This window comes from Salvelinus alpinus, chromosome 7 (genome assembly GCF_045679555.1).
Source record: "Salvelinus alpinus chromosome 7, SLU_Salpinus.1, whole genome shotgun sequence".
In the NCBI taxonomy this organism is placed as follows: domain Eukaryota; kingdom Metazoa; phylum Chordata; class Actinopteri; order Salmoniformes; family Salmonidae; genus Salvelinus; species Salvelinus alpinus.
The window spans coordinates 74935870-74961949 of record NC_092092.1 but is presented as its reverse complement, the minus strand read 5'-3'; the positions used below and the strand labels follow the sequence as shown (position 1 = coordinate 74961949).

Here is a 26080-nt window from a genome sequence, read left to right as displayed (position 1 = left end):
TATCTCTTTAACAGTATATCACTCTAATATTATATCTCTTTAACAGTATATCACTCTAACATTATATCTCTTTAACAGTATATCACTCTAACATTATATCTCTTTAACAGTATATCACTCTAACATTATATCTCTCTAACATTATATCACTCTAACATGATATCTCTTTAACATTATATCTCTTTAGCATTATATGCAACATTATATCTCTGGCATTATATCTTTCTAGCATTATATTGAACATTATATCTAAAATTACATCTCTCTAGCATTATATCTAACATTATATCTCTCCAAAATGAAATCTCTCTAACGTTGTATCTAGCATTATATCTAACATTATATGCGAAATTATATCTCTCTAGCACACTGGTTCTCAATCCTGGTCCGGGGGACCCAAGGGGGTGCACATTTTGTTTTTGCCCAAACAACACACAGCTGATTCAAATGATCAACTCATCACAAGGCTTTGATGATTTGAATCAGCTCTAGCATTATATCTCTCTAGCATTATATCTCTTTAACACGATATCACTCTAACATTATATCTCTCTAGCATTATATCTAACATTATATCGCTATAGCATTATCTCTCTAAAATTATATATCTCTAACATTATATCTCTTTTTCATTATATCTATAGCATTATATCTCTAACATTATTATCTAACATTATATCTCTTTAACATGATATCCAACACTATATCTCTCTCTAACATTATATGTCTCTAACATTATATCTAACAATATATCTCTCGAACATTATATCTCTCTAGCATTGTATCTAACATTATATCTCTCTAAAATTATATCTGACATTATATCTCTCTAGCATTATATCTCTCTAGCATTATATCTCTCTAACATTATATTTAACATAATATCACTCTAACTTACAAATAATGGTATATCTCTCTAACATTATATCTAAAATTATAGATCTCCAGCATTATATCTCTCCAGCATTATATCTCTCTGCATTATATCTCTCTAGCATTATATCTCTCTAGCATTATATCTCTCTAACATGATATCTCACCAGAATTATATCCCTCTAACATTATATCTCTCTAGCATTATACAGTGCATTCGGAAATAATTCAGACTTTTTCCCCCCACATTTTACGTTACAGCCTTATTCTAAAATGAATGAAATACATTTCCCCCCCTCATAAATCTACACACAATACTCCACAATCACAAAGCAAAAACAGGTTTTAACATTTTTGGCAAATGTATTAAAAATAAAAAACGGAAATATCACATTTACATAAACATTCAGACCCTTTACTCAGTACTTTGTTGAAGCACCTTTGGCAGCGATTACAGCCTCAAGTCTTCTTGGGTATGATGCTACAAGCTTGGCATAACTGTATTTGGGGAGTTTCTCCCATTCTTCTCTGCAGATCCTCTCATGCTCTGTTAGGTTAGATGGGGAGCGTCGCTGCACAGCTATTTTCAGGTCTCTCCAGACATGTTCGATCGGGTTCAAGTCCGGGCTTTGGCTGGGCCACTCAAGAACATTCAGAGACTTGTCCCGAAGCCGCTCCTGCATGGTCTTGGCCGTGCGCTTAGTGTCATTGTCCTGTTGGAAGGTAAACCTTTACCCCAGTCTGAGGTCCTGAGTGCTCTGGAGCAGGTTTTCATCAAGGATCTCTCTGTACTTTGCTCCGTTCATCTTTCTCTCAATCCTGACTAGTCTCCCAGTCCCGGCCACTGAAAAAGAACCCCACAGCATGATGCTGCCACCACCATGCTTCACTGTAGGGATGGTGCCAGGTTTTCTCCAGATGTGACGCTTGGAATTCAGGCCAAAGAGTTCAATCTTGGTTTCATCAGAGCAGAGAATCTTGTTTCTCATGGTCTGAGAGTCCTTTTTTGGCAAACTCCAAGTGGGCTGTCATGTGCCTTTTACTGAGGAGTGGCTTCCGTTTGGCCACTCTAACATAAAGGCCTGATTGGTGGAGTGCTGCAAAGATGGTTGTCCTTTTGGAAGGTTCTCCTATCTCCACAGAGGTACTCTGGAGCTGAGTGACCATCGGCTTCTTGGTCACCTCCCTGACCAAGGCCCTTCTGCCCTGATTGCTCAGTTTGGCCAGGTAGCCAGCTCTAGGAAGAGTCTTGTTGGTTCAAAACTTCTTCCATTTAAGAATGATGGAAGCCATTGTGTTCTTGGGGACCTTCAATGTTGCAGAAATTTGTTGAAACTCTTCCCCAGATCTGTGCCTCTACACAATCCTGTCTCAGAGCTCTACAGACAATTCCTTTGACCTCACGGTTTGGTTTTTGCTCTGACATGCACTGTCAACTGTGGGACCTTATATAGAAAGGTTGATGCCTTTCCAAATCATGTTCAATCAATTGAATTTACCACTGGTGGACTCCAATCAAGTTGAAGAAACATCTCAAGAATGACCAATGGAAACAAGATGCACCTGAGCTCAATTTCGAGTCTCGTATTAAAGGGTCTGAATACTTATGTAAATAAGGTATTTGTTCTTTTTTTTTTTATTGCAAAATTTTATAAAAAACTGTTTTGCTTTTTCATTATGGGGTATTGTGTGTAGATTAAGGAGGATTAAAAAAAATCCACTTTAGAATAAGGCTGTAACGTAACAAAATGTGGATAAAGTCAAGGGGTCTGAATACTTTGAATGTACTCTATATCTCTCTAGCATTATATCTAACATGATACCTCTCTAACATGTAACATGTGAAATGTGTTGTGCTATTTTAGAGGACAACCATGTCTCTCTGAGTTAGTAGGTAATGTCAGTGATAAGATAGGATCTCACCTTCTCTCCATGGACGGACCTCCTGTGTCTTGCAGGCTGCAACCAGTGTGGATAGGTAATCTCATAGCTCTCTCTGTGTTCTATTCTGTGGCTGTTCTCCCGAGGGCTCGGTCTCTGCTCCTCTAAACAAAGGATTTACAAGCATGTCAACAAAGGGGACAGTAGAAGGTAACAGTTTTTTGACAGATTCGTTGGTTGATTTATTTCTCAATTAAATCAGTGCACTTCATTTTCTTAGACAGGTTTGAATATGATGTCTCCTGATAAAATATAATAAAACAAGCTTGTGTAGTCATTGTAAAATCAACTCAAATAAATGTCTGTCACATGCTTCGTAAAACAGAAGGTATAGACTAACAGTGAAATGCTTACTTACGGGCCCTTCCCAACAATGCAGAGAGAAAGACAATAGAGAAATAATAGAAAAGTAAAACGTAAAAGTAAAAGTAATAACGAATACACAATGAGTAATGATAACTTGGCGATATGGGTACCAGTACCAAGTCGATGTGCAGGGGTACGAGGTAACTGAGGTAGATATGAACATATAACTAGTTTATGTGACAAAACAAGCAATAGTATAGACAAGTGCAGATAATCATTGTACCATCTAAACCACTGTGAAATCTATTTTCAATAACCAAAAATATTGAATTTTCAGCTGTTTGAAACTAATGTACAAAACCAGAAGTAAAAGACACAAAAATGAAACGGGAAGCATAGAAATAGCGCACATAGAACTGATCAACCGCTTGTTAGACTGGCTTTCAATGCAAATGACAGTTCTATAACTAACATTTCTATGTAGATTTGGTCAGGTCACCCAAAAAGTTACATAATGCAGTTTTAATTATTTAACTAACTATTTAGCAGTCTTGTAGCTTGGGGCTAGAAGCTGTTCCGGGTCCTGTTGGTTCCAGACTTGGTGCATCGGTACCGCTTGCCGTACAGTAGCAGAGAGAACAGTCTATGACTTGGGTGGCTGGAGTCTTTGACCATTTGTAGGGCCTTCCTCTGACACCGCCTACTACAGAGGTACTGGATGGTGGGGAGCTTGGCCCCACTGATGTTCGCACTACCCTCTGTAGCTTAGTGATGAGCTTGGAGGGCACTATGGTGTTGAATGCTGAGCTGTAGTCAATAAACAGCATTCTCACATAGGTGTTCCTTTTGTCCAGGTGGGAAAGGGCAGTGTGGATTGCAATAGAGATTGTGTCATCTGTAGATCTTTTGGGGCGGTATGTGAATTGGAGTGGGTCCAGGGTGTCTGGGGTGATGGTGTTGATTTGAGCCATGAAGAAACATTCAAAGCATTTCATGTCTACAGATGTGAGTGCTAGTCATTTATACAGGTTACCTTGGCACAGGGACTATGGTGGTCTGTTTGAAAGATGTAGATATTACAGACGGGGTCAGGTAGAGGTTTAAAATGTCCGTGAACACACTTGCCAGCTGGTCAGCGCATGCGCGCATGCACTGAGTATGCATCCTGGTAATCTGTTTGAATGTTAAGATCTGTTTAAAGGTCTTACTCACATTGGCTATGCAGAGCATGATCACACAGTCATCCAGAACAGCTAGTGTTCTCATGCAAGGTTCAGTGTTGCTTGCCTTGAAGTGAGCACAGAAGCCATTTAGCTCATTTTGTAGGCTTGTGTCACTGGACAGCTCACGGCTGGATTTCCTTTTGTAATCCATGATAATTTGCAAGCCCTGCCACATCCAACGAGCGTCAGAGCCAGTGCAGTAGGATTCTATCTTAGTCCTGTATTGGCGCTTGCCTGTTTGATGGTTTGTCCGAGGGCATAGCGGGACTTCTTATAAGCGTCCAGATTAGTGTCCCGCTCTTTGAAAGCACCTTTAGCTCAGTACGGATGTTGCCTGTAATCCATGGCTTCTGGTTGGGAAATGTACGTATGGTCACTGTGGGGACGATGTCGTCGATTAACTTATTAATGAAGCTGGTGACTGATGCGGTAAACTCCTCAATGCCACATATTCCAGTCTGCGCTAGCGAACAGTCCTGTAGCTTATTATTCGCTTCATTAGGACCACTTCCATATTGAGTGTGTCTATGGTACATCCTGTTTGAAGTTTTGCTTGTAAGCGGAAATCAGGAGGGTAGAATTATGGTCAGATTTGCCTAATGGAGGGCGAGAGAGAACTTTGTGTTTTCTGTGTGGAGTAAAGGAGACCTAGAGTTATTTAATCTCTAGTTGCATATGTGACATGATGGTAGATTTCAGTGTTCCTGCATTAAAATCACAGGCCACTAGGTGCGCCGCCTCTGGATGAGCATTATCTTGTTTGATTATAGCCCTATAGAATACCACAGTATGAGTCATCATACCCATAAAACCTAGCGGTCAAACAAGGAAATGGTTCCAATCATTTTTCACTGTTCATTTTTAGAAACACTTAAAATAAGGGCTGTGTTTTGTGTAGGCTTACCCTAGCGGGACGTTTTGATAACTGTGTAAATCTCTCTAGGACAAGGTGACTTTTGTCAATATATTTGCTGGTATTTACCACACAAAAATGAAACATTAATTAGCTGCTAATGTGGCTTTCACAAAGAATTACAAATACCATGATGATATGGACGAGACTGACGAATCGAGGCAAAGGTAAACATCTCTGGATTAGCTATCTAATGTTATCTAAATTTAGTAATGAAAAAATTGACAACATTTCTTTAAATTGACAATTCTGTGAACTGCCTTGTGCAAGTTTTAAATTGACACAATACCTGTTAGCAAAGGTGTCTGCTAGAGATGACATGCAGTAGCTTGCAGGGATTTGTAGTCTTGCATGATGTCTACTTTGATGCTAATTAGCATTTTCTAATCTGAGAGTAAATAGATTTGAATATATTGATAAAAATCACCTTGTCCGAGAGAGATTTAAATGGTTGGCAAAACGTCACTCCAGGGTAAGCCTACACGAAACACAGACCTTATTATAATGGTTTCTAAAATTCATTATGGGAAAAATTTATGGTGAAAAAACGATTGGAACCGTTTCCCTGTTTGACTGCTAGGTTTTATGGGTATTATGACACCTCTACTGTGGGGCTCTATACAGCTGGGGTAGTCTTGGTTTGTGGTGGTGAATAGAAAGCTATGAAAAATATAGATGAAAACTTGCTTGGCACATAATATGGTCTACAGTTTATCATGAGGTAGCCAACAGGAAGTTCTTTAGATTACTGAATTTAAAACTGACTTCAGTACATTCTTTAAAAATAATTTAGGCTGCAATTTATAGAAAACGTGCTTATGTTATGAATGAATAAGAGAATTGATTCTTTCAAATATTCACAATAGACTAAGAAAGACTAAATAAACCTTGAAACAGCAGTAAACACATAGTTATGGACTGAATGAACCAACATTATGCACAGTTCAAAATAAATGATCTTGAAATATTTATCAGCCATCCAGAAAATCTCCATGCATTAACTTACTGATTAGCTATTGTAATGAACGCACAGACTTACCGGCAGCATCTACGTGACCAGATACAACAGACCCAACACAGCAGATAACGACTGTCAAATACAGACACAGACTCAGAAGGGAATATGCAGAACACCTATTAAAGCGGGTTAACCGTTCTCGTGGACTCATGCTAAAATAAAGGGTTAGAATTTAAACCCTACAATGTAATCGCAAATTTAAAAAAATGCATAGGCAAAGGATAAATAATAGCTGCCTGTCGACATATCCTATGAAGCGGATAAATGTGTAGGCAACAATAGCACTCTATCGCTCTGTCTGCTTCGGATGCTTCCACAGGGGTAGAGCGCATCTTTCTCTGTTTCCAGTTCTTCCTTTCATTTTCAGCCCCTCCCCTTTACCCTATAACTGGCCAATCGATTTCTGTGATTTTGAAAACGTTTGAAGGCTAGAGATTGTTTTATGAGAGCCCTAACACAATTCAAAAATTCCTACAGTATGTAATATGATAGGTGAATGTGAATTTCTGAAATACAGAATGTCTCATGGCAATAGTCTACTGTAAAACATTTCTACTAAAGATGAATTATGTTATACAACTCAGGCTCTGTACTAAAGACATCATATTTCCTATATACGTAGTGCACGGCAGTGTTGTGTTCGAGACCACCTAAAGCGAGACCGATTCAAGACAAAGACCGGAGGGAATCTAGTCCAAGTCAAGACCAATACCGGAGAGGGGGCGAGACCGAGTCAAGACCGAGACCGGGGTGGGGGATGAGAGGTCCGAGAACAAGTCAAGACCGAGACCAGAAAAATGCGAGTCCAATTCAAGACCAAGACTGTAATTTTGTCAAATCGTCACCATCATAAGAGTTCAAAATGTCCAGTATTTCTGTGTTCATATTTCAGAACAACGTATGGATTCTTTAGGCATTCAGAATGGTAAAACAAATACATGTTGAGGGCAAATAGAGCCACTCTACACATTACTACTGACCCTAACACAGTGGGGAACAACGAGGAGCTAGGAACACGAGCATTTCACTACACCCACAATAACATCTGCTAAATATGAGTATGTGACCAATACAATTTGATTTGAGAGCCTTCTACGCTTTCAGAAAAAAGGATAAGGATTTATAGCGAAATAATAATAATGATATTATTATTTTCAATGATGTTCTGATTTAATCTCTTCAATTTTTTGATAGAGAGGATAAGGTTAACGCTGAAGATTTTAGTTTTTTTAGATAAATCTAGCTAGCTAAATCAGCCATTGGCTAAGACATCAGAAGCTTGATAGAAGGCATCTGCCATTCAACTGTATTAGGGCAACATTTTGGAGTGATGGTGGAATCAACCAATCACATTGACTTGTAATGGCCAACAGGTCGAAGGCCAACACGTCACTGTGCAATAGTGAGCAGTAGTTTTCCCATGGTCTAACTAGCTAACTTTATTGTAGGCTAGGTTGCAGCTGCTGCAGCAGGTGTTATCGAAGAGGATGTTATGGCTAATTTGTTAGCTTCTCCCTTTTCAAGAATAACTTTCAACGAGAAGTTAAAATAACTGATGTGTGTGAAACATTGTTGCATTTAAACTTTAGATCACCCATTACCTTGTGTGCTAAACATGAAACGTTTTTTGCAATGGGAGGTAATAGTTGTAAATTGCGATTGGAAAATGCTTAGCCTAATGATTGTGTCGGCCCTATGCAGTGGTGTAGTGATGCCTGGAGAAGTGGGTCCTATATGAAAACTATGTTTTCATATAGATTTTCAGATTTTCCCTCTCAAAAAATAAATAATTTAAAGACAAAAATGTGATGTTAAAAGTCCACAATAATTCTTAAACCTCATCAGGAGAAAAAAATTTAGATCTGGAAAAATATATTTTTGGAGGGTGTAGTTGCCCTTTAATTCAATTGAGCAAAACAAAATGCCCTCCCCATAGATACAAATCAGCATAATATCATTCTGTCAGGTAGGCTAACGTTGCAGTCAACATTTAATTGGAAAGGTTTTTTGGGGAGGCCTTTAGAAATATTGATGCAAACAGCACTTGATGACTGGATTACACATCGCAAATAACCTACTAACCAACTAACCAAGACTAAGGACCACTGTAGAAACTATGAGAATAGAAATGTTCAGAACTTTTGTGAAACATCGCAGCACAGTTGAAAAATATTTGGCAAATAGAAATCAAAACTGGATGGTCTTCAGAGATAGATGGGAGGGGGTGTGAGTGATGCTGAAGGATGGGACTAAAAACAAACAAAAGATAATTATTACAAAATATACTGTGTCCGTAAAATGTTTATAGTATGTGTAAAGTAGAAGCCTAAGTGTTGTTGTCCATTAGTTTAATCCAATTAGGGGAGGGGTGGTAGGGTTAGGGGTAAATCATAAACACAAATAAATATATTATCTATAAAGTATCAGTCAAAAGTTTGGACACACCTACTCATCCAAGGGTTTTTCTTTATTTTTACTATTTTCTACATTGTAGAATAATAGTGAAGATATCAAAACTATGAAATAACACATATGGAATCATGTAGTAACCAAAAAAGTGTTAAACAAATCAGAATGTATTTTATATTTGAGATTCTTCAAAGTAGCCACCCTTTGCCTTGATGACAGCTTTGCACACTCTTCACATTCTCTCAACCAGCTTCATAAGGAATGCTTTTCCAACAGTCTTTAAGGAGTTCCCACATATGCTGAGCACTTGATGGCTGCTTTTCTTTCACTCTGCAGTATAAGTCACCCCAAACCATCTCAATTGGGTTGAGGTTAGGTGATTGTGGAGGCCAGGTCCTCTGATGCAACACTCCATCACTCTCCTTCTTTGTCAAATAGCCCTTACACAGCCTGAAGGTGTGTTGGGTCATTGTCCTGTTAAAAAACAAATTGTAGTCCCACTAAGCGCAAACCAGATGGGATGGCGTATCACTGCAGAATGCTGTGGTAGCCATGATGGTTAAGTGTGCCTTGAATTCTAAATAAATCACAGACAGTGTCACCAGCAAAGCACACCTACACCATCACACCTCCTCCTCCATGCTTCACGGTGGGAACCACACGTGAAGATCATCCGTTCACCTACTCTGCATCTCAAAAAGACACGGCGGTTGGAACCAAAAATCTCAAACTTGGACTCATCAGACCAAAGGACAGATTTCCACCAGTCTAATGTCCATTGCTCGTGTTTCTTGGCCCAAGCAAGTCTCTTCTTGTTATTGGTGTCCTTTAGTAGTGGTTTCTTTGCAGCAATTCGACCATGAAGGCCTGATTCACGCAGTCTCCTCTGAACAGTTGATGTTGACGTGTCTGTTATTTGGGCTGCAATCTGAGGTGCAGTTAACTCTAATGAACTTATCATCTGCAGCAGAAGTAACTCTGGGTCTTCCTTTCCTGTGGCGGTCCTCATGAGAGCCAGTTTCATCATAGTACTTGATGGTTTTGAAGAAACTTTCAAACTTTTAAAGTCTTAAAGTAATGATGGACTGTCATTTCTCTTTGCTTATTTGAGCTGTTCTTGACATAATATGGACTTGGTCTTTTACCAAATGGGGCTATCTTCTGAATACCACCTTTACCTTGTCACAACACAAATTATATGCTCAAACGCATTTAGAAGGAAAGAAAGTCCACAAATGAACTTTTAACAAGGCACACCTGTTAATTGAAATGCATTCCAGGTGACTACCTCATGAAGCTGGTTGAGCGAATGCCAAGAGTGTGCAAAGCTGTCATCAAGGCAAATATACTATAAAATATATTTTGATTTGTTTAACACTTCTTTGGTTACTACATGATTCCATATGTGTTATTTCATAGTGTTGATGTCTTCACTAATATTATACAACGTACAATTTTTGACTGGTACTGTAAAAACGTACAAAAAATATATATGGAGGATTTGAAATTATGTAGACAATCACATTGATGGAAGCGCCAATCTATCTGCAATTGTAAAGCTGATCCACCCCCTAAAAAAAAAGACTAAACGTTTTCACCACCTGGTGTGCATACCCATCGTTGCCTTAGTTAGCATTTACTGGTAGATACACTACATGATCAAAAGTATGTGGACACCTGCTCGTTGAACATCTTTTTCCAAAGTCATGGGCATTAATATGGAATTGGTCCCCCTTTGCTGCTAAAACAGCCTCCACTATTCTTGGAAGGCTTTCATTCTAGATGTTGGGACATTGTTGCGTGGACTTGCTTCCAGAGAGCATTAGTGAGGTTGGGCACTAATGTTGGGCGATTAGTCCTGGCTCGCAGTCGGTGTTCCAATTCATCACATAGGTGTTTGATGTGGTTGAGGTCAGCGCTCTATGCAGGCCAGTCAAGTTCTTCCACACCAATCTCGACAAACCATTTCTGTATGGACCTCACCGTGTGCACAGGGGCATTGTCATGCTGAAACAGGAAAGGGCCTTCCCCAAACTGTTGCCGCAAAGCTGGAAGCACAGAATCGTCTAGAATGTCATTGTATTCTGTAGCGTTAAGATTTCCTTCACTGGAACTAAGGGGCCTAGCCTGAACCATGAAAACAGCCCCAGACCATTATTCCTCCTCCACCATACTTTACAGTTGACACTATGCATTGGGGCAGGTAGCGTTCTCCTGGCATCCGCCAAACCCAGATCCAGAAGGTGAAACATGATTCATCACTCCAGAGAACACGTTTCCACTGCTCCAGAGTCCAATGGCGGCAAGCTTTACACCATTCCAGCCGACGCTTGGATTTGCGTATGGTGGTCTTAGGCTTGTGTGTGGCTGCTTGGCCATGGAAACCATTTCCTTAAGCTCCCGACTAACAGTTATTGTGCTGACATTGCTTCCAGAGGCAGTTTGGAACTCGGTAGTGAGTGTTGCAACCGAGGAGAGATGATTTATATGCGCTATGCGCTTCAGCACTCTGCGGTCCCGTTCGGGGAGCTTGTGTGGCTTACTTTTTTACAGCTAAGTCATTGTCGCTCCTAGAAGTTTCCACTTCACAACAACAGCACTTACAGTTGACCGGGGCAGCTCTAGCAGGGCAGACATTTGACAAACTGACTTGTTGGAAAGGTGACATCCTATGATGGTGCCAAGTTGAAAGTCACTGAGTTCTTCAGTAAGGCCATTCTACTGCCAATATTTGTCTATGGAGATTGCATGGCTGTGTGCTCGATTTTATACACCTGTCAGGTGTGGCTGAATTAGCTGAATCCACTAATTTGAAGGGATGTCCACATACTTCTGTATATATAGTGTATCATAAGTTGAAACGTCTTTCCTACCTACCGGCGACCGATGTCAAAAAGTGGGTAAAGGACGTATACCTGCATATAGCCTCCACTACACCACCGGACCTTTCTTTTAAAAAAAAGTGCACTTTTGAGTGTGCCGGTGCTATGGTTGCTGTCCTTTCAGCATCACGAGCATGAATGCCTAGGTTCAATAGGTTCGCCACTGCGCAAATGTCTATAATAGATATAAAGACCTAGAATTTCACCCTGTCTCCCCTTTACTAATAGTGAGCTCGCAACTTTCCAACATTTTCCCTCACTTTTCCCTACCAGCGAGTCAAGGATATTCGGACACAGTTTGAGTATTTCTTTCAGTGAAAGACAGTAATGTCACGAGTAAAGTCGGAATCCTAGGTTTAAATAGGTCATAGGGTATTAATATTTCAAAAAGGAGTGTATATATTTGGCCTGGCGAAGTGCTTTTATGGCTGACTGAATGGAAGCTGATAATTATGAGTTTTTTTACTCCACTGGTCTGGGGAAGAAACTACGAGTCCTCAATATCTGAGACCGAGTAAAAATGTATCTGACACCGAGATATTCAATATGTGGTCTCGAGACCGAGTACTACAACACTGGTGCACTGCCTTTGACCAGGGCCATATGGCTGTTGGCACCCGGGGTGATCGTTATTGCCAGCACAGGTAGTTTCTGGGCAGAGCGGCAGGTATTGTTCAGTACAGCATGCCATGACCATGCTGGGGTTGGCACCATTTCTGGGCAGGGATTGTAGTGGAGGGCAATCTGGTTTATGTAGGCCTACTGTACCAGCATTGTGTATGGTGATACCGTACCTGAGAAACTAGGTTCCATCTTGTTTTTGCTGTCCCACCAAAAGCAATAACATGGTCGGCACAACTAGTATACATTTATCAGCCACTGTAAACCAGTGTGTAGAGAGAGAGAGAGAGAGAAGGGAGAGAAGAGAATCAGACAGATGCTTCTCAGTGAGACAAGCAGATCTCTATGTGATTAACTTGCACATGCCCACACGCCCAACAGTAAGCCTACTAGTTTATTATGATGATATAATATGCCAGCATCAACACCGGAAAAACAATCAACAGTACATATTCTCTTGGTTTAATGGTTCCAGACATAAAAACACCGGCCGTATTTAATCACAGTAAAATATTTGTATACAGCACATGAGCAAAGAGAATGATGGTGTGGAGTTATGGAAGACCTCTTGTTTTACTGCCACCGTTGAGTGTGTTCCAATCAAGAGTTGGTTATTAACAGTATCTGTCCATGCAGAGTGAGAGCTCTCAACCCTCTCCATCCCACAGCAGGAGCATTTGGGAGTACGAAGAACCCTCCCTAGACTCTGTCCATGTTCAACGTTATCCACAAAGGGCTGGTGTCCGTCAGCTCAGCAGCTGTCGTCTTCTAGAATGTGGGGGTGTTCCTCCCAGAACTGGTTCCCTATGACGTCACAGTGGTGGGCACTGACACGCCTCCTGGTGCGTGTCACTAGCACCTCCTCCCCCGCCTCGTTGGGGAGCGTCACGCTCTTGGTCACTGTTTCTTCCAGCTGGGACAGAGGGATGAAGGAAGGGGGTTAAGAATTTGAGCGTGAGAGAAGCGAAGGATAGGACAAATGTAAGCACCTACCTAATAATTATTATTATGTATTATGATGGTTAACCCTATTTCACACGTAATATACAGGTGTGAATTGTATAACCCTAACCCTTCATATCCCCCAGACACCCTTGGAGTGAGCCATTATTGACGGTGACTCTGTAGCAATTAGGGTTAAGTGCCATGCTCAAGGGCACGTCGACAGATTTTCACCTAGTCATCTTGGTGATTAGAACCTCAAGATTTCAGTTACTGGCCCAACACTCTTAACCGCTAGGCTACCTAACACCCTCACACACACAAGCCTGTATTTTTTATGAATGTATCTGAAATGGCATCCAATTGTCTATATAGTGCACTACCTCAGACAAGAGGCTCTATATAGTGCACTACCTCAGACAAGAGGCTCTATATAGTGCACTACCTCAGACAAGAGGCTCTATATAGGGAATAGGGTGCATTACGGACAACCTGAGTTCTCACCTTCTCCCAGATGAGGGTTGTTCCTTTCCTGTGGACCAGAGGCTCCTTGTTGTAATTGATATTAAACTCAGAAAACATGATCTCATTCTTATCTGCTGCCAACGTTCCCTGGGAGAGAGAGAGAGACATCACAGAGATTTGACTATGTATCTACAGGTGTTTGTAAATGGAACGGTTAACTGTGAGGTAGATTTCAGTGAAAGTAAACAACATGAAGTAGTCATCCATTCTAAAGCTATTATCATAATAATTATAGTTCTGACTAACAAGCAGATGCCCTTAGCAGATTACACACCTCAAAAAGAACAGACATTTGAAGACTGTGACACACCCCCACACCTGTAATTATGCTCATCTCACTGGAGTAACTCTCACCTTTAGTCGGTCCTCTGCCTGTGTAGTGGTGAGTCCGCCTTTCTGCACCAACGTCCAAAACACTGTGTTATACAGGTTGTTGACGTGACCTGGCGAACACACACACCATTATGAAAGAGAAGCAGAAATGTGGAAGAAAATCTACTGTATTCAAAGCATACACACACAGGATAATGTATTGGGGGATAGGAGTGTGTGTGTGTGTATTTACAGTCAGCCTGCCTCCAGCTGAGGTAGTCCCGGAGGTTGCGGTTGCTAGGATACAGAACCACCCGCCCGTCAAACCCCGGGGGGTAAAGGAGGGGCTGGTCTCCGAAGTAGTTCCTCCAGTAGAACACATAGGAAGAGGAGAACTGGGACGCGACATGGGTCATCAGCTTACTGGAGGGGGAGGAGGAAGGAGAGAGGGAGGAGACGAGAAAAGTGTCACTCAAATGCAATAAACATTTCTTGTGTGTCTGTGTGGTTGGGGAGTGTCTGTGTGGTTGGCTAGTGTCTGTGTGGTTGGGGAGTGTCTGTGTGGTTGGGGAGTGTCTGTGTGGTTGGCGAGTGTCTGTGTGGTTGGCGAGTGTCTGTGTGGTTGGCTAGTGTCTGTGTGGTTGGCCAGTGTCTGTGTGGTTGGCCAGTGTCTGTGTGGTTGGCCAGTGTCTGTGTGGTTGGCCAGTGTCTGTGTGGTTGGCCAGTGTCTGTGTGGTTGGCCAGTGTCTGTGTGGTTGGCCAGTGTCTGTGTGGTTGGCCAGTGTCTGTGTGGTTGGCCAGTGTCTGTGTGGTTGGCCAGTGTCTGTGTGGTTGGCCAGTGTCTGTGTGGTTGGCCAGTGTCTGTGTGGTTGGCCAGTGTCTGTGTGGTTGGCCAGTGTCTGTGTGGTTGGCCAGTGTCTGTGTGGTTGGCCAGTGTCTGTGTGGTTGGCCAGTGTCTGTGTGGTTGGCCAGTGTCTGTGTGGTTGGCCAGTGTCTGTGTGGTTGGCCAGTGTCTGTGTGGTTGGCCAGTGTCTGTGTGGTTGGGGAGTGTCTGTGTGGTTGGGGAGTGTCTGTGTGGTTGGGGAGTGTCTGTGTGGTTGGGGAGTGTCTGTGTGGTTGGGGAGTGTCTGTGTGGTTGGGGAGTGTCTGTGTGGTTGGGGAGTGTCTGTGTGGTTGGGGAGTGTCTGTGTGGTTGGGGAGTGTCTGTGTGGTTGGCCAGTGTCTGTGTGGTTGGCCAGTGTCTGTGTGGTTGGGGAGTGTCTGTGTGGTTGGGGAGTGTCTGTGTGGTTGGGGAGTGTCTGTGTGGTTGGCCAGTGTCTGTGTGGTTGGGGAGTGTCTGTGTGGTTGGGGAGTGTCTGTGTGGTTGGGGAGTGTCTGTGTGGTTGGGGAGTGTCTGTGTGGTTGGGGAGTGTCTGTGTGGTTGGGGAGTGTCTCTGTACATGTGTGTTATTACCTGGCTCTCCTCTTGAACCAGTTAGAGGTCCTCTTAAAGACGAAGCTGAACTCGTCACTCTGTCCGTACGAGATGATGATGTCATCCAGGTCCTCCATGACAGACCTGGCGCTGCACGTCATCAGACCCAGAGCTCTGTCGTCGTTGGGCTTCAGGAAGTTGTGCTGCTCTGCAAACCTACAGCAACACAGGGTCAGTCGGTGGGTCAGTCAGTCGGTGGGTCAGACAGTCGGTGGGTCAGACAGTCGGTGGGTCAGACAGTCGGTGGGTCAGACAGTCGGTGGGTCAGACAGTCGGTGGGTCAGACAGTCGGTGGGTCAGACAGTCGGTGGGTCAGACAGTCGGTGGGTCAGACAGTCGGTGGGTCAGTCAGTCAGTGAGTGGGTCAGTCAGTCAGTGAGTGGGTCAGTCAGTCAGTGAGTGGGTCAGTCAGTCAGTGAGTGGGTCAGTCAGTCAGTTAGTGGGTCAGTCAGTGGGTCAGTTGGTAAGTAGGTCAGTGGGTCAGTCAGTCGGTCAGACAGTCGGTGGGTCAGTCAGTCGGTGGGTCAGTCAGTCGGTGGGCCAGGCAGTCGGTGGGCCAGTCAGTCGGTTAGTCAGTCAGTCAGTGAGTGGGTCAGTCAGTCAGTGAGTGGGTCAGTCAGTCAGTGAGTGGGTCAGTCCGTCAGTGAGTGGGTCAGTCCGTCAGTGAGTGGGTCAGTCCGTCAGTGAGTGGGTCAGTCCGTCAGTGAGTGGGTCAGTCAGTCAGTGAGTGGGTCAGTCAGTCAGTGAGTGGGTCAGTCAGTCAGTGAGTGGGTCAGTCAGTCAGTGAGTGGGTCAGTCAGTCAGTGAGTGGGTCAGTCAGCCAGTGAGTGGGTCAGTCAGCCAGTGAGTGGGTCAGTCAGCCAGTGAGTGGGTCAGTCAGCCAGTGAGTGGGTCAGTGAGTGGGTCAGTGAGTGGGTCAGTCAGTGGGTCAGTCAGTGGGTCAGTCAGTGGGTCAGTCAGTGGGTCGAGTTACAGATACTAACACACTAGTGGTAATTTGCCAACTGGCTTGTCATTCAGGTCCCCCAGTCCACTTCAAGGGTGCGTCTCAATAATAAAATAAATTGTTCCCGTCCTGCTTGGTCACTAAACAAGTGACTGTGAAATGCGACAGGATGGTAACGATTTTCTCCACATATTTAATCTGCACAGATCATTCAGTGCAGAAGAGAGGAGAGGATGCCACTACAGATACTCTCTGGAGCTACAGATACACCCCCTGCTATTCTCTGGAGCTACAGATACACCCCCTGCTATTCTCTGGAGCTACAGATACACCCCCTGCTATTCTCTGGAGCTACAGATACACCCCCTGCTATTCTCTGGAGCTACAGATACACCCCCAGCTATTATGTGGAGCTACAGATACACCCCCAGCTATTATGTGGAGCTACAGATACACCCCCAGCTATTATGTGGAGCTACAGATACACCCCCAGCTATTCTCTGGAGCTACAGATACATCCCCAGCTATTCTCTGGAGCTACAGATACATCCCCAGCTATTCGCTGGAGCTACAGATACACCCCCTGCTATTCGCTGGAGCTACAGATACACCCCCTGCTATTCGCTGGAGCTACAGATACACCCCCTGCTATTCGCTGGAGCTACAGATACACCCCCTGCTATTCGCTGGAGCTACAGATACACCCCCTGCTATTCGCTGGAGCTACAGATACACCCCCTGCTATTCGCTGGAGCTACAGATACACCCCCTGCTATTCGCTGGAGCTACAGATACACCCCCTGCTATTCGCTGGAGCTACAGATACACCCCCTGCTATTCGCTGGAGCTACAGATACACCCCCTGCTATTCGCTGGAGCTACAGATACACCCCCTGCTATTCGCTGGAGCTACAGATACACCCCCTGCTATTCTCTGGAGCTACTTACTTGTGGAAGTTCCTTCCATCCAACCGCACCACGATGTAACAGTTTTTCAGACAGGTGTCGTCTGTCTCGAAGTTACGGACGTACTCAAACTTGCTCTTGGCCATTCTGGAGCTGCTGGTGAAAACACTGGCTACTGGTCGAAGGATGCACGTCTTGATGCCTCCTGGTAATCTACACAGCACTGGACCAAACATGAGGGTTCTGTGAGAAAGGACAGACCAGATCAAATCAAAGTAGGTTCTGTTGGAAAAGAAGTGGCAGCACTAGGTTGGCTGTGGTCTTCATGTCTGAAATTCTGCTCTCCTTTAGACAGAGCATTTCTTATTATTCTGTACAGAAATTCAAGACACTCCATTTACTATGATGTTAAGTTTCGTTTGGTATGTATTCATCTGTCCATCATCCATTTCATGTTACAAATTACAATTCGTATGATATTTTACGAATTGCAATAATACAATATGCTACGAATTTCCAAAATATACAATATGTTACAAATCACAATTTGTTGTGGTTAACATTAGCTAGGAGGCTAACGTTAGCAAGCTGGCTAACTATAGCCAGGCTAGGGATTAAGGTGAGGTTACGGTTAGGGGAAGGGTGGGCTAACATGCTAAGTAGTTAAAATTAGTAAGTATTTGCAAAGTATATACTGTATAACCATTATTTAACTAAGCAAGTGAGTTAAGAACAAATTCGTATTTACAATGACAGCCTACCCCACCAAACCCTAACGACGCTGGGCCAATTGTGCGCCGCACTATGGGACTGCCAATCACGGCCCGTTCTGAAACAGCCTGGAATCGAACCAGGGTCTGTAGTGATGCCTCTAGCACTGATACACAGTGCCTTTGATCGCTGCGCCACAATTAGCTAAAATTATCCATTCGAGATTCAAACAAGCATTTTTTCGTTTGCTACCCATCCACCCTGACCAACCAACGTCATTTCGTTTTTGCATTAAGTAGTCTTCTGTTTTATGTAACATGTTACACTAATTTGACCATCCCTGATGTTACGTTTAGTCTATAAGATCAGGCTGACAGGCTAGCTAGCTACTTACAAATTATTGGCATCATCTTCGGTTCATGATGAATACTTCCTTAAAACAATGCTATAATTTAGTTTACTTTAGTTGAATCTATGTAAGTGATGCTATTGGCAAGGCTTACATTTTTATTTAAATTTTACTGTGAGAATGTATCGGGCAAATAAGAGTACACATGTTGTTTTCGCCAGTGGGTGCAACCCAGTCCGTCCACCAAATAAGTCCTACTAAAACAGATACTGCGTATTTCTTGTTCCGGGACAGTATCTCATCTACGATCTCACAAAAAAAAAAAAAAGAACATAAATTGTTTTTGTTGTAGTTGTTGATTGTTATTTAGCTGGGTTCCTGGACATAATTTCATTTAAAAAACAATAAAAACAAAGATTACAGACGACTAATATACAAATCAGCTTCATAGTACTTCAGCGCCCTCTCCTGGTGAAAATCAAGAAATGCAGCGGAAGAAGACTACGTTTCCCATGATTCTTAGCGTCGTGCATGTCTGCGGTTGTTTCAAACATGGAGGAGAGGGAAAGAATAGGAGATAAACACCAGAAATGTAAAGAATCAGAAAAGAAAGAAAGAGAGAGGATCAACAAGTGGATGTGTTTCAGATACAACCGAACATACGGCAGAAGAAGAAGATATCGTGGCAAAGTTGGACGTCACCTCCGATAGATTTGATCCACTCCTGGAGCACTACTCCCCTGCAGCGCCTCTTCCATACCCCAACGTGAAGTGCTCCAACAACATTGCCGAGTATGAGCGCTTTCTGAAGGGGGCCCGGGGCCGCGCCAAGCGGAGAAAAACGTGGAGAGAAAACGGAGGAAATCCAGGAAAGGTGTAGCGGATCCGGAGAGGATAGAGAAACTGAAGAGGATGATGGTGAACAACCCGATAGAGGGAGAGGAGGGTACCAGCGGCACTGCCCGGCGTTGAAGAATGCACAAGAATGTCCTGACAAGGATGCTAAGTATGGCGTGAATTATTTCTAGCTTTTTTAGGCTTGCTTTGAATCATTTCGTTTTTGATGGTGGTGGTGTCAGAACAAAACATTACCTCTTTCATTCATACTTTACTTATCTGATCGTTGTCTCATATTGCCACATATATAAAAGCTAATTAAAACTCTATATTGATATGTGGGGCATTATTGATGTGTCAAACTTGTGATTGACAGCCAGGTGAATTCTATTTCATGTCTACTTTCTGTTTACACAGTCCATACAGGAAGCCCTCTGAGGGAGCTGTACTGCTGCGTGGAGGAGAGGATAAGGGTGAAAGTTCACATCAGAACCTTTAAGGGGCTCCGTTGTGTGTGTTCTGGCTTCATAGTGGCCTTCGACAAGTTCTGGAACTTGGTGAGAGCTCACCCCCTTCCTTCGCCCTTACCCGTCCTTCCTTCGCCCTTACCCGTCCTTCCCTCACCCTTACCCGTCCTTCCCTCACCCTTACCCATGCCCTCCACCGCCTCTTGACAGGTGGCTTGCAGACTAGACTGTAGTCTGATGTAAGACGGTGCCCACATCATTGTCCTCACTCTCACCCCTCTCTTTCTCCGGCGATGGTAGATGAGACCTACAGGGAAGCTCTCTACCACGAGAAGGCCCTCACTGTCACACTTGTAGGTCTGGCTGCCAATGAAGGGCTCTGATCCTCTAGTCTAGTGGTACGTTCTAGAGAGTAGGGTGTTGTTTTGGATGCAGGCTATGACATATCCAGATCATGTGCCACCCACTAAAAAAGGTACAGCCATTTTCATTCTCTGCAATCAGAAAACAAACTCATAAGCTGTCGCAAAGACGCTTTTAACCTCTTTGTCTCCCCTCTCCTTCTGTAGCTCTCTGACAAGCTGAAACTCCAAGAGAGTGCGGCTCTGAGAGAATGTGAGAAGAAGAAGCAGATAGGAAAGCTGAACCTCCCCAGGGTTCCAAACTCAAATCAGAGACAGCAGATGAGGGGACCCCAATAGAGGGGACCCTAGGGCAGTGGATCCCCAATTTCCGAGGACCACAGTGGGGCCACCTGTGGGTGATGACCCAGGGGCCACAGGCCATCCCTAGATGGCGTAGAAGTCGGACGTGTTTGTTTGTCTTTGTCTTATCCCGTGTAAATAGCATTTTTTTTTCTTGTATATATCTTATTCTCACTTTCTATCTACGAACTAAATATACTTTGCTGCAACCCGCTTCACCCAATGTGGTACAGATCTGCTATTGTATTCCTTATAACTGGAACCTCCACCAGGAGCTAGCCAGCTAACTAGCTACTAGTCTTTGTTAGCCACAGCTAGCGGTCTTAACCTTTAGCTCGGTCACCAGCCAGCCTTAGCTTGGAGAATACCTGCCAGTCTGCACAGCGTGATATCAACCCAGAGCATATCGGACTGCTTCTCTCTACCACATCACCGGATTCCTGCTGCTCTGGATCATTACACCGGATCATCGCAGCTAGCTAGCTGCAAACGAGTGGCTACTGTTAGCTAACGCCTCTGTCCCGAAGCAAGCACCAGTTAGCCTTGAGCTAGCCTCGAGCTAGTCCCATATAACAGCTAACTCTAGGGCTACAATACCTCTTTTGCCAATTGGCCTGGACCCTTTATTGTCGACAGGGAGCCCCGCCTATCCATCACGACTGGACTGCCGACGTGATCGCCCGATGTGGTCTCAACAGGCTATTCTGTTACGATGTCACCGAAGAACCATCTGCTATCCCCGGCCCGCTAGCTTTCTGAACGCTGTTCGCCTAGCGTAGTAGTGACTACCGAACGGCACCCTGACTCACCTATTGCTGCTCTTTTGACCTTATGATCACTCGGCTACACAGCTGATGCCCCCTGGACTGTTTCAATAACACGGTACCTCGGTACCATACGGTCCTGTATGTACCTAACTGACCCTCTCTGCCCATCATCACCATTTACCCGTTGTTGTCTTAGCTCTCCTGATCAACAACTGTGATTGCTTTATGCCTCTCTCTAATGTCAATATGCCTTGCCTACTGCTGTCTTGGCTAGTTCTTATTGTTTTATTTCACTGTAGAGCCCCCAGTACCGCTCAACATGCCATAGATAGCTCTTTTGTCCCACCCCACACACATGTGGAGACCTCACCTGGCTTAATTGGTGCCTCCAGAGATGAAACCTCTCTCATCGTCACTCAACGCCTAGGTTTACCTCCACTGTACTCACATCCTACCATCCCATTATCTGTACATTATGCCCTGAATCTATTCTACGCCCAGAAATCTGCTCCTTTAATTCTCTGTTCCCAACACACTAGACGACCAGTTCTTATAGCCTTTAGCCGTACCCTTATCCTACTCCTCCTCTGTTCCTCTGGTGATGTAGAGGTTAACCCAGGCCCTGGAGCCCCCAGTTCCACTCCTATTCCCCAGGCGCTATCATTTATTGGCATCTGTAACCGTAAAAGCCTTGGTCTCATGCATGTTAACATCAGCAGCCTCCTCCCTAAGTTTGTTTTATTCACTGCTTTAGCACACTCCGCCAACCCGGATGTTCTAGCCGTGTCTGAATCCTGTCTTAGGAAGACCACCAAAAATTCTGAAATCTCCATTCCTAACTACAACATTTTCAGACAAGATAGAACGGCCAAAGGGGGCGGTGTTGCAATCTACTGCAAAGATAGCCTGCAGAGTTCTGTCCTACTATCCAGGTCTGTACCCAAGCAATTTGAAAAATCCACCTCTCTAAAAACAAGTCTCTCACCGTTGCCGCCTGCTATAGACCACCCTCTGCCCCCAGCTGTGCTCTGGACACCCCATCTATCTTCAGAGCTCGTTCTGCTAGGCGACCTAAACTGGAACATGCTTAACACCCCGGCCGTCCTACAATCTAAGCTTGATGCCCTCAATCTCACACAAATTATCAAGGAACCTACCAGGTACAATCCTAAATCCGTAAACACGGGCACCGTCATAGATATCATCCTGACCAACTTGCCCTCTAAATACACCTCTGCTGTCTTCAACCAGGATCTCAGAGATCACTGCCTCATTGCCTGCGTCCGTAATGGGTCTGCGGTCAAACAACCACCCCTCATCACTGTCAAACGCTCCCATTCTGTATACATCCTGCCTTTCTTTGGACACTGTTAACAAACCTCCAGACGAGCTTCAATGCCATACAACACTCCTTTCGTGGCCTCCAACTGCTTTTAAATGCAAGTAAAACTAAATGCATGCTCTTCAACCGATCGCTTCCCGCACCCGCCCGTCCGGCTAGCATCACTACTCTGGATGGTTCTGACTTAGAATATGTGGACAACTACAAATACCTAGGTGTCTGGTTAGACTGTAAACTCTCCTTCCAGACTCACATTAAGCATCTCCAATCCAAAATTACATCTAGAATCGGCTTCCTATTTCGCAACAAAGCCTCCTTCACTTATGCTGCTAAACATACACTCGTAAAACTGACTATCCTACCGATCCTTGACTTTGGCGATGTCATTTCAAAATAGCCTCCAACACTCTACTCAGCAAATTGGATGCAGTCTATCACAGTGCCATCTGTTTTGTTACCAAATCACCTTATACCACCCACCACTGCGACCTGTATGCTCTCGTTGGCTGGCCCTCGCTTCATATTCGTTGCCAAATCCACTGGCTCTATAAGTCTTTGCTAGGTAAAGCCCCGCCTTATCTCAGCTCACTCGTCATCATAGCAACACCCACCTGTAGCACGCGCTCCAGCAGCACTGGTCATCCCCAAAGCCAACTCCTCATTTGGCCGCCTTTCCTTCCAGTTCTCTGAGAATGACTGGAACGAATTGCAAAAATCACTGAAGCTGGAGACATATCTCCCTCACTAACTTTAAGCATCAGCTGTCAGAGCAGCTTACCGATCATTGCACCTGTACATAGCCCATCCAACCAACTACCTACCTCATCCCCATGTTATTTTGTTGTTGTTGCTCTTTTGGACCCCAGTATCTCTACTTGCACATCATCTTCTCCAGTGTTAATGCTAAATTGTAATTATTTCGCCACTATGGCATTTTTATTGCCTTACCTCCCCAATCTTACATTTGCACACACTGTGTATAGATTTTTCTGTTGTGTTATTGATTGTACGTTTGTTTATCCCATGTGTAACTCTGTGTTGTTTGTGTCGCACTGCTTTGCTTTATCTTGACCAGGTCGCAGTTGTAAATGAGAACTTGTTCTCAACTGGCCTACCTGGTTATATAAAGGTGTTCTCAACTGGCCTACCTGGTTATATAAAGGTGTTCTCAACTGGCCTACCTGGTTATATAAAGGTGTTCTCAACTGGCCTACCTGGTTATATAAAGGTGTTCTCAACTGGCCTACCTGGTTATATAAAGGTGTTCTCAACTGGCCTACCTGGTTATATAAAGGTGTTCTCAACTGGCCTACCTGGTTATATAAAGGTGTTCTCAACTGGCCTACCTGGTTATATAAAGGTGTTCTCAACTGGCCTACCTGGTTATATAAAGGTGTTCTCAACTGGCCTACCTGGTTATATAAAGGTGTTCTCAACTGGCCTACCTGGTTATATAAAGGTGTTCTCAACTGGCCTACCTGGTTATATAAAGGTGTTCTCAACTGGCCTACCTGGTTATATAAAGGTGTTCTCAACTGGCCTACCTGGTTATATAAAGGTGTTCTCAACTGGCCTACCTGGTTATATAAAGGTGTTCTCAACTGGCCTACCTGGTTATATAAAGGTGTTCTCAACTGGCCTACCTGGTTATATAAAGGTGTTCTCAACTGGCCTACCTGGTTATATAAAGGTGTTCTCAACTGGCCTACCTGGTTATATAAAGGTGTTCTCAACTGGCCTACCTGGTTATATAAAGGTGTTCTCAACTGGCCTACCTGGTTATATAAAGGTGTTCTCAACTGGCCTACCTGGTTATATAAAGGTGTTCTCAACTGGCCTACCTGGTTATATAAAGGTGTTCTCAACTGGCCTACCTGGTTATATAAAGGTGTTCTCAACTGGCCTACCTGGTTATATAAAGGTGTTCTCAACTGGCCTACCTGGTTATATAAAGGTGTTCTCAACTGGCCTACCTGGTTATATAAAGGTGTTCTCAACTGGCCTACCTGGTTATATAAAGGTGTTCTCAACTGGCCTACCTGGTTATATAAAGGTGTTCTCAACTGGCCTACCTGGTTATATAAAGGTGTTCTCAACTGGCCTACCTGGTTATATAAAGGTGTTCTCAACTGGCCTACCTGGTTATATAAAGGTGTTCTCAACTGGCCTACCTGGTTATATAAAGGTGTTCTCAACTGGCCTACCTGGTTATATAAAGGTGTTCTCAACTGGCCTACCTGGTTATATAAAGGTGTTCTCAACTGGCCTACCTGGTTATATAAAGGTGTTCTCAACTGGCCTACCTGGTTATATAAAGGTGTTCTCAACTGGCCTACCTGGTTATATAAAGGTGAAATAAAAAAATAAGACCCAGGGGTCAAATGTTAAAGGTCAGGAATCAGGGACAGAGGGGCCCCAGAGAAGATGATCCCAGAAGAAAGTAGTGTCCCAGCCCTATGGGAGGGTTCACACGCACCATGTCAACCAGCTCTTCATACGGGGAGAGAACGTGCTTCTAGTCAACCTACAACCACTCTGAACCTGTTGTGTATTTTATCCAGCAGGGGTGGCAACCTAGCCTGGAACTGGAAGCCAATCTGTTTCTGTTCTCTTGCCAACTCCTTATGGAGTTTCCATGCCTAACATGAGCAGAAGCAGACAGACTGGCACCCGGGCTAGTGCCAAATCTCCAGGAAAGTTACTTGATCAGAAGGTGCAACAAGCTGAAGCTTTACCAAGACTGACCCATCAATACCTACTACAGTATCTACACTGATTTAGACCAACAAGGAGTGAACCATGAAGTCTCACTGCTACTGTATATCATATTGATATGTATTCTCTGCTTTACGCAGACAATAAGAAATAAAACAAATTACCAAGCTGTTTTCCCTTGTCTGTCTTCTCATCTGGTCTTTGCCTCTGGGTCATATGAAACACAGTATTGGAATGCAGGCATGGAGTGCACCACTATAAATAACCACCAGAGGGCAGTGTGGACTCATTCTAAGTCATTTGAAATAAAAAAAACAACGATGTATATAAATCATTGTGAAAAACAAGTCTAAAAGTATTCATATAACTAAAGATACATTTAATTTCACATTATCCTGATATAGTGAGGATCCAAATGATAGCCTAACCCAATGAATGTCGTAAAAATTGTTTTATAAATATGCAGATTATAATCTCAATGCAGAAAACCCATATAAATGTCATCCATGCTATTCCCGACCTGCCAACTCCAGGTAACATATGGAGGCATATTGCCTCTAAAAGGAGGAAAGCCTACTGTTTGTCCCATTATCTTGCTTTTCTGTCAGCTAGAGCACAAACGGCAGCATGGTCTGATCTCAGAGGACCTCATGTGTGTTATGAATAATGGAGATGGGAGACGTTCAGATTGCAGATGGCACTAAGCTGCAAATCTTATGTCTAGACATTTCAGACTTTGTTTTATTCTTTAATGCCCACATTAGCCATAAACAGCATGATTTAACTGCATGTCATTGCTTTTGTGTAGCTTCTGCTTTCTGTCTCTAAACTACAGAGGCTACCGAAGGACAATAAACCTTCATTTCCATAATATTTTGGAGCCGTGAAAGATCTGTT

The 26080-nt window shown here is 43.6% G+C and overlaps 2 protein-coding genes across 8 annotated transcripts in view; both read right to left on the bottom strand.

The window, feature by feature from the left end:
• The window catches only part of LOC139581661 (disintegrin and metalloproteinase domain-containing protein 19-like), a 49141-nt gene extending 41689 nt beyond the window's left edge, over positions 1-7452 (bottom strand). Inside the window, exons 1-2 of one of the 3 annotated variants that reach the window (XM_071411663.1) lie at positions 6296-7452; positions 2797-2918 (exon numbers count right to left, since the gene is read on the bottom strand). In XM_071411663.1, coding sequence (XP_071267764.1) covers positions 2797-2918; positions 6296-6425 — 252 coding nt within the window. In that variant the 5' untranslated portion in view covers positions 6426-7452. The remainder of the gene's footprint in view (positions 1-2796; positions 2919-6295) is intronic. The other 2 variants (XM_071411661.1, XM_071411662.1) reach the window with 2 other exon arrangements.
• Positions 7453-12562: 5110 nt separating this feature from the next.
• On the bottom strand, positions 12563-19276 carry LOC139581660 (probable tRNA(His) guanylyltransferase). Of its 5 annotated transcripts, none has more exons than XM_071411660.1 (7): positions 19054-19276; positions 17334-17534; positions 15419-15595; positions 14219-14388; positions 14008-14096; positions 13633-13740; positions 12563-13099 (listed from the first exon to the last, which is right to left on the bottom strand). In XM_071411660.1, exons 1-7 carry the CDS (start codon positions 19107-19109, stop codon positions 12938-12940), a joined length of 963 nt encoding a protein of 320 aa, XP_071267761.1. In that variant the 5' UTR covers positions 19110-19276; the 3' UTR covers positions 12563-12937. The 5 variants fall into 5 exon arrangements, with proteins under 5 accessions (XP_071267761.1, XP_071267760.1, XP_071267759.1 ...); XM_071411659.1 differs by lacking the exon at positions 19054-19276 and adding an exon at positions 18506-18748 and having other exon boundaries at positions 17334-17514; XM_071411658.1 differs by lacking the exon at positions 19054-19276 and adding an exon at positions 18397-18747.
• Between the last annotated feature and the right edge of the window lie 6804 nt (positions 19277-26080).

What these genes read in the sequence shown, in the direction of transcription:
- LOC139581660 (XM_071411660.1), bottom strand. Translation starts at nt 19,109, where the DNA reads ATGGAAGAGGCGCTGCAGGGGAGTAGTGCTCCAGGAGTGGATCAAATC. An exon ending in CAGCTGGAGGCAGGCTGACT is followed by an intron (nt 14,097 to 14,218) that starts GTAAATACACAC and finishes TGTGTTCGCCAG; the next exon opens with GTCACGTCAACAACCTGTAT. An exon ending in CAACCCTCATCTGGGAGAAG is followed by an intron (nt 13,100 to 13,632) that starts GTGAGAACTCAG and finishes CCTCTGTCCCAG; the next exon opens with CTGGAAGAAACAGTGACCAA.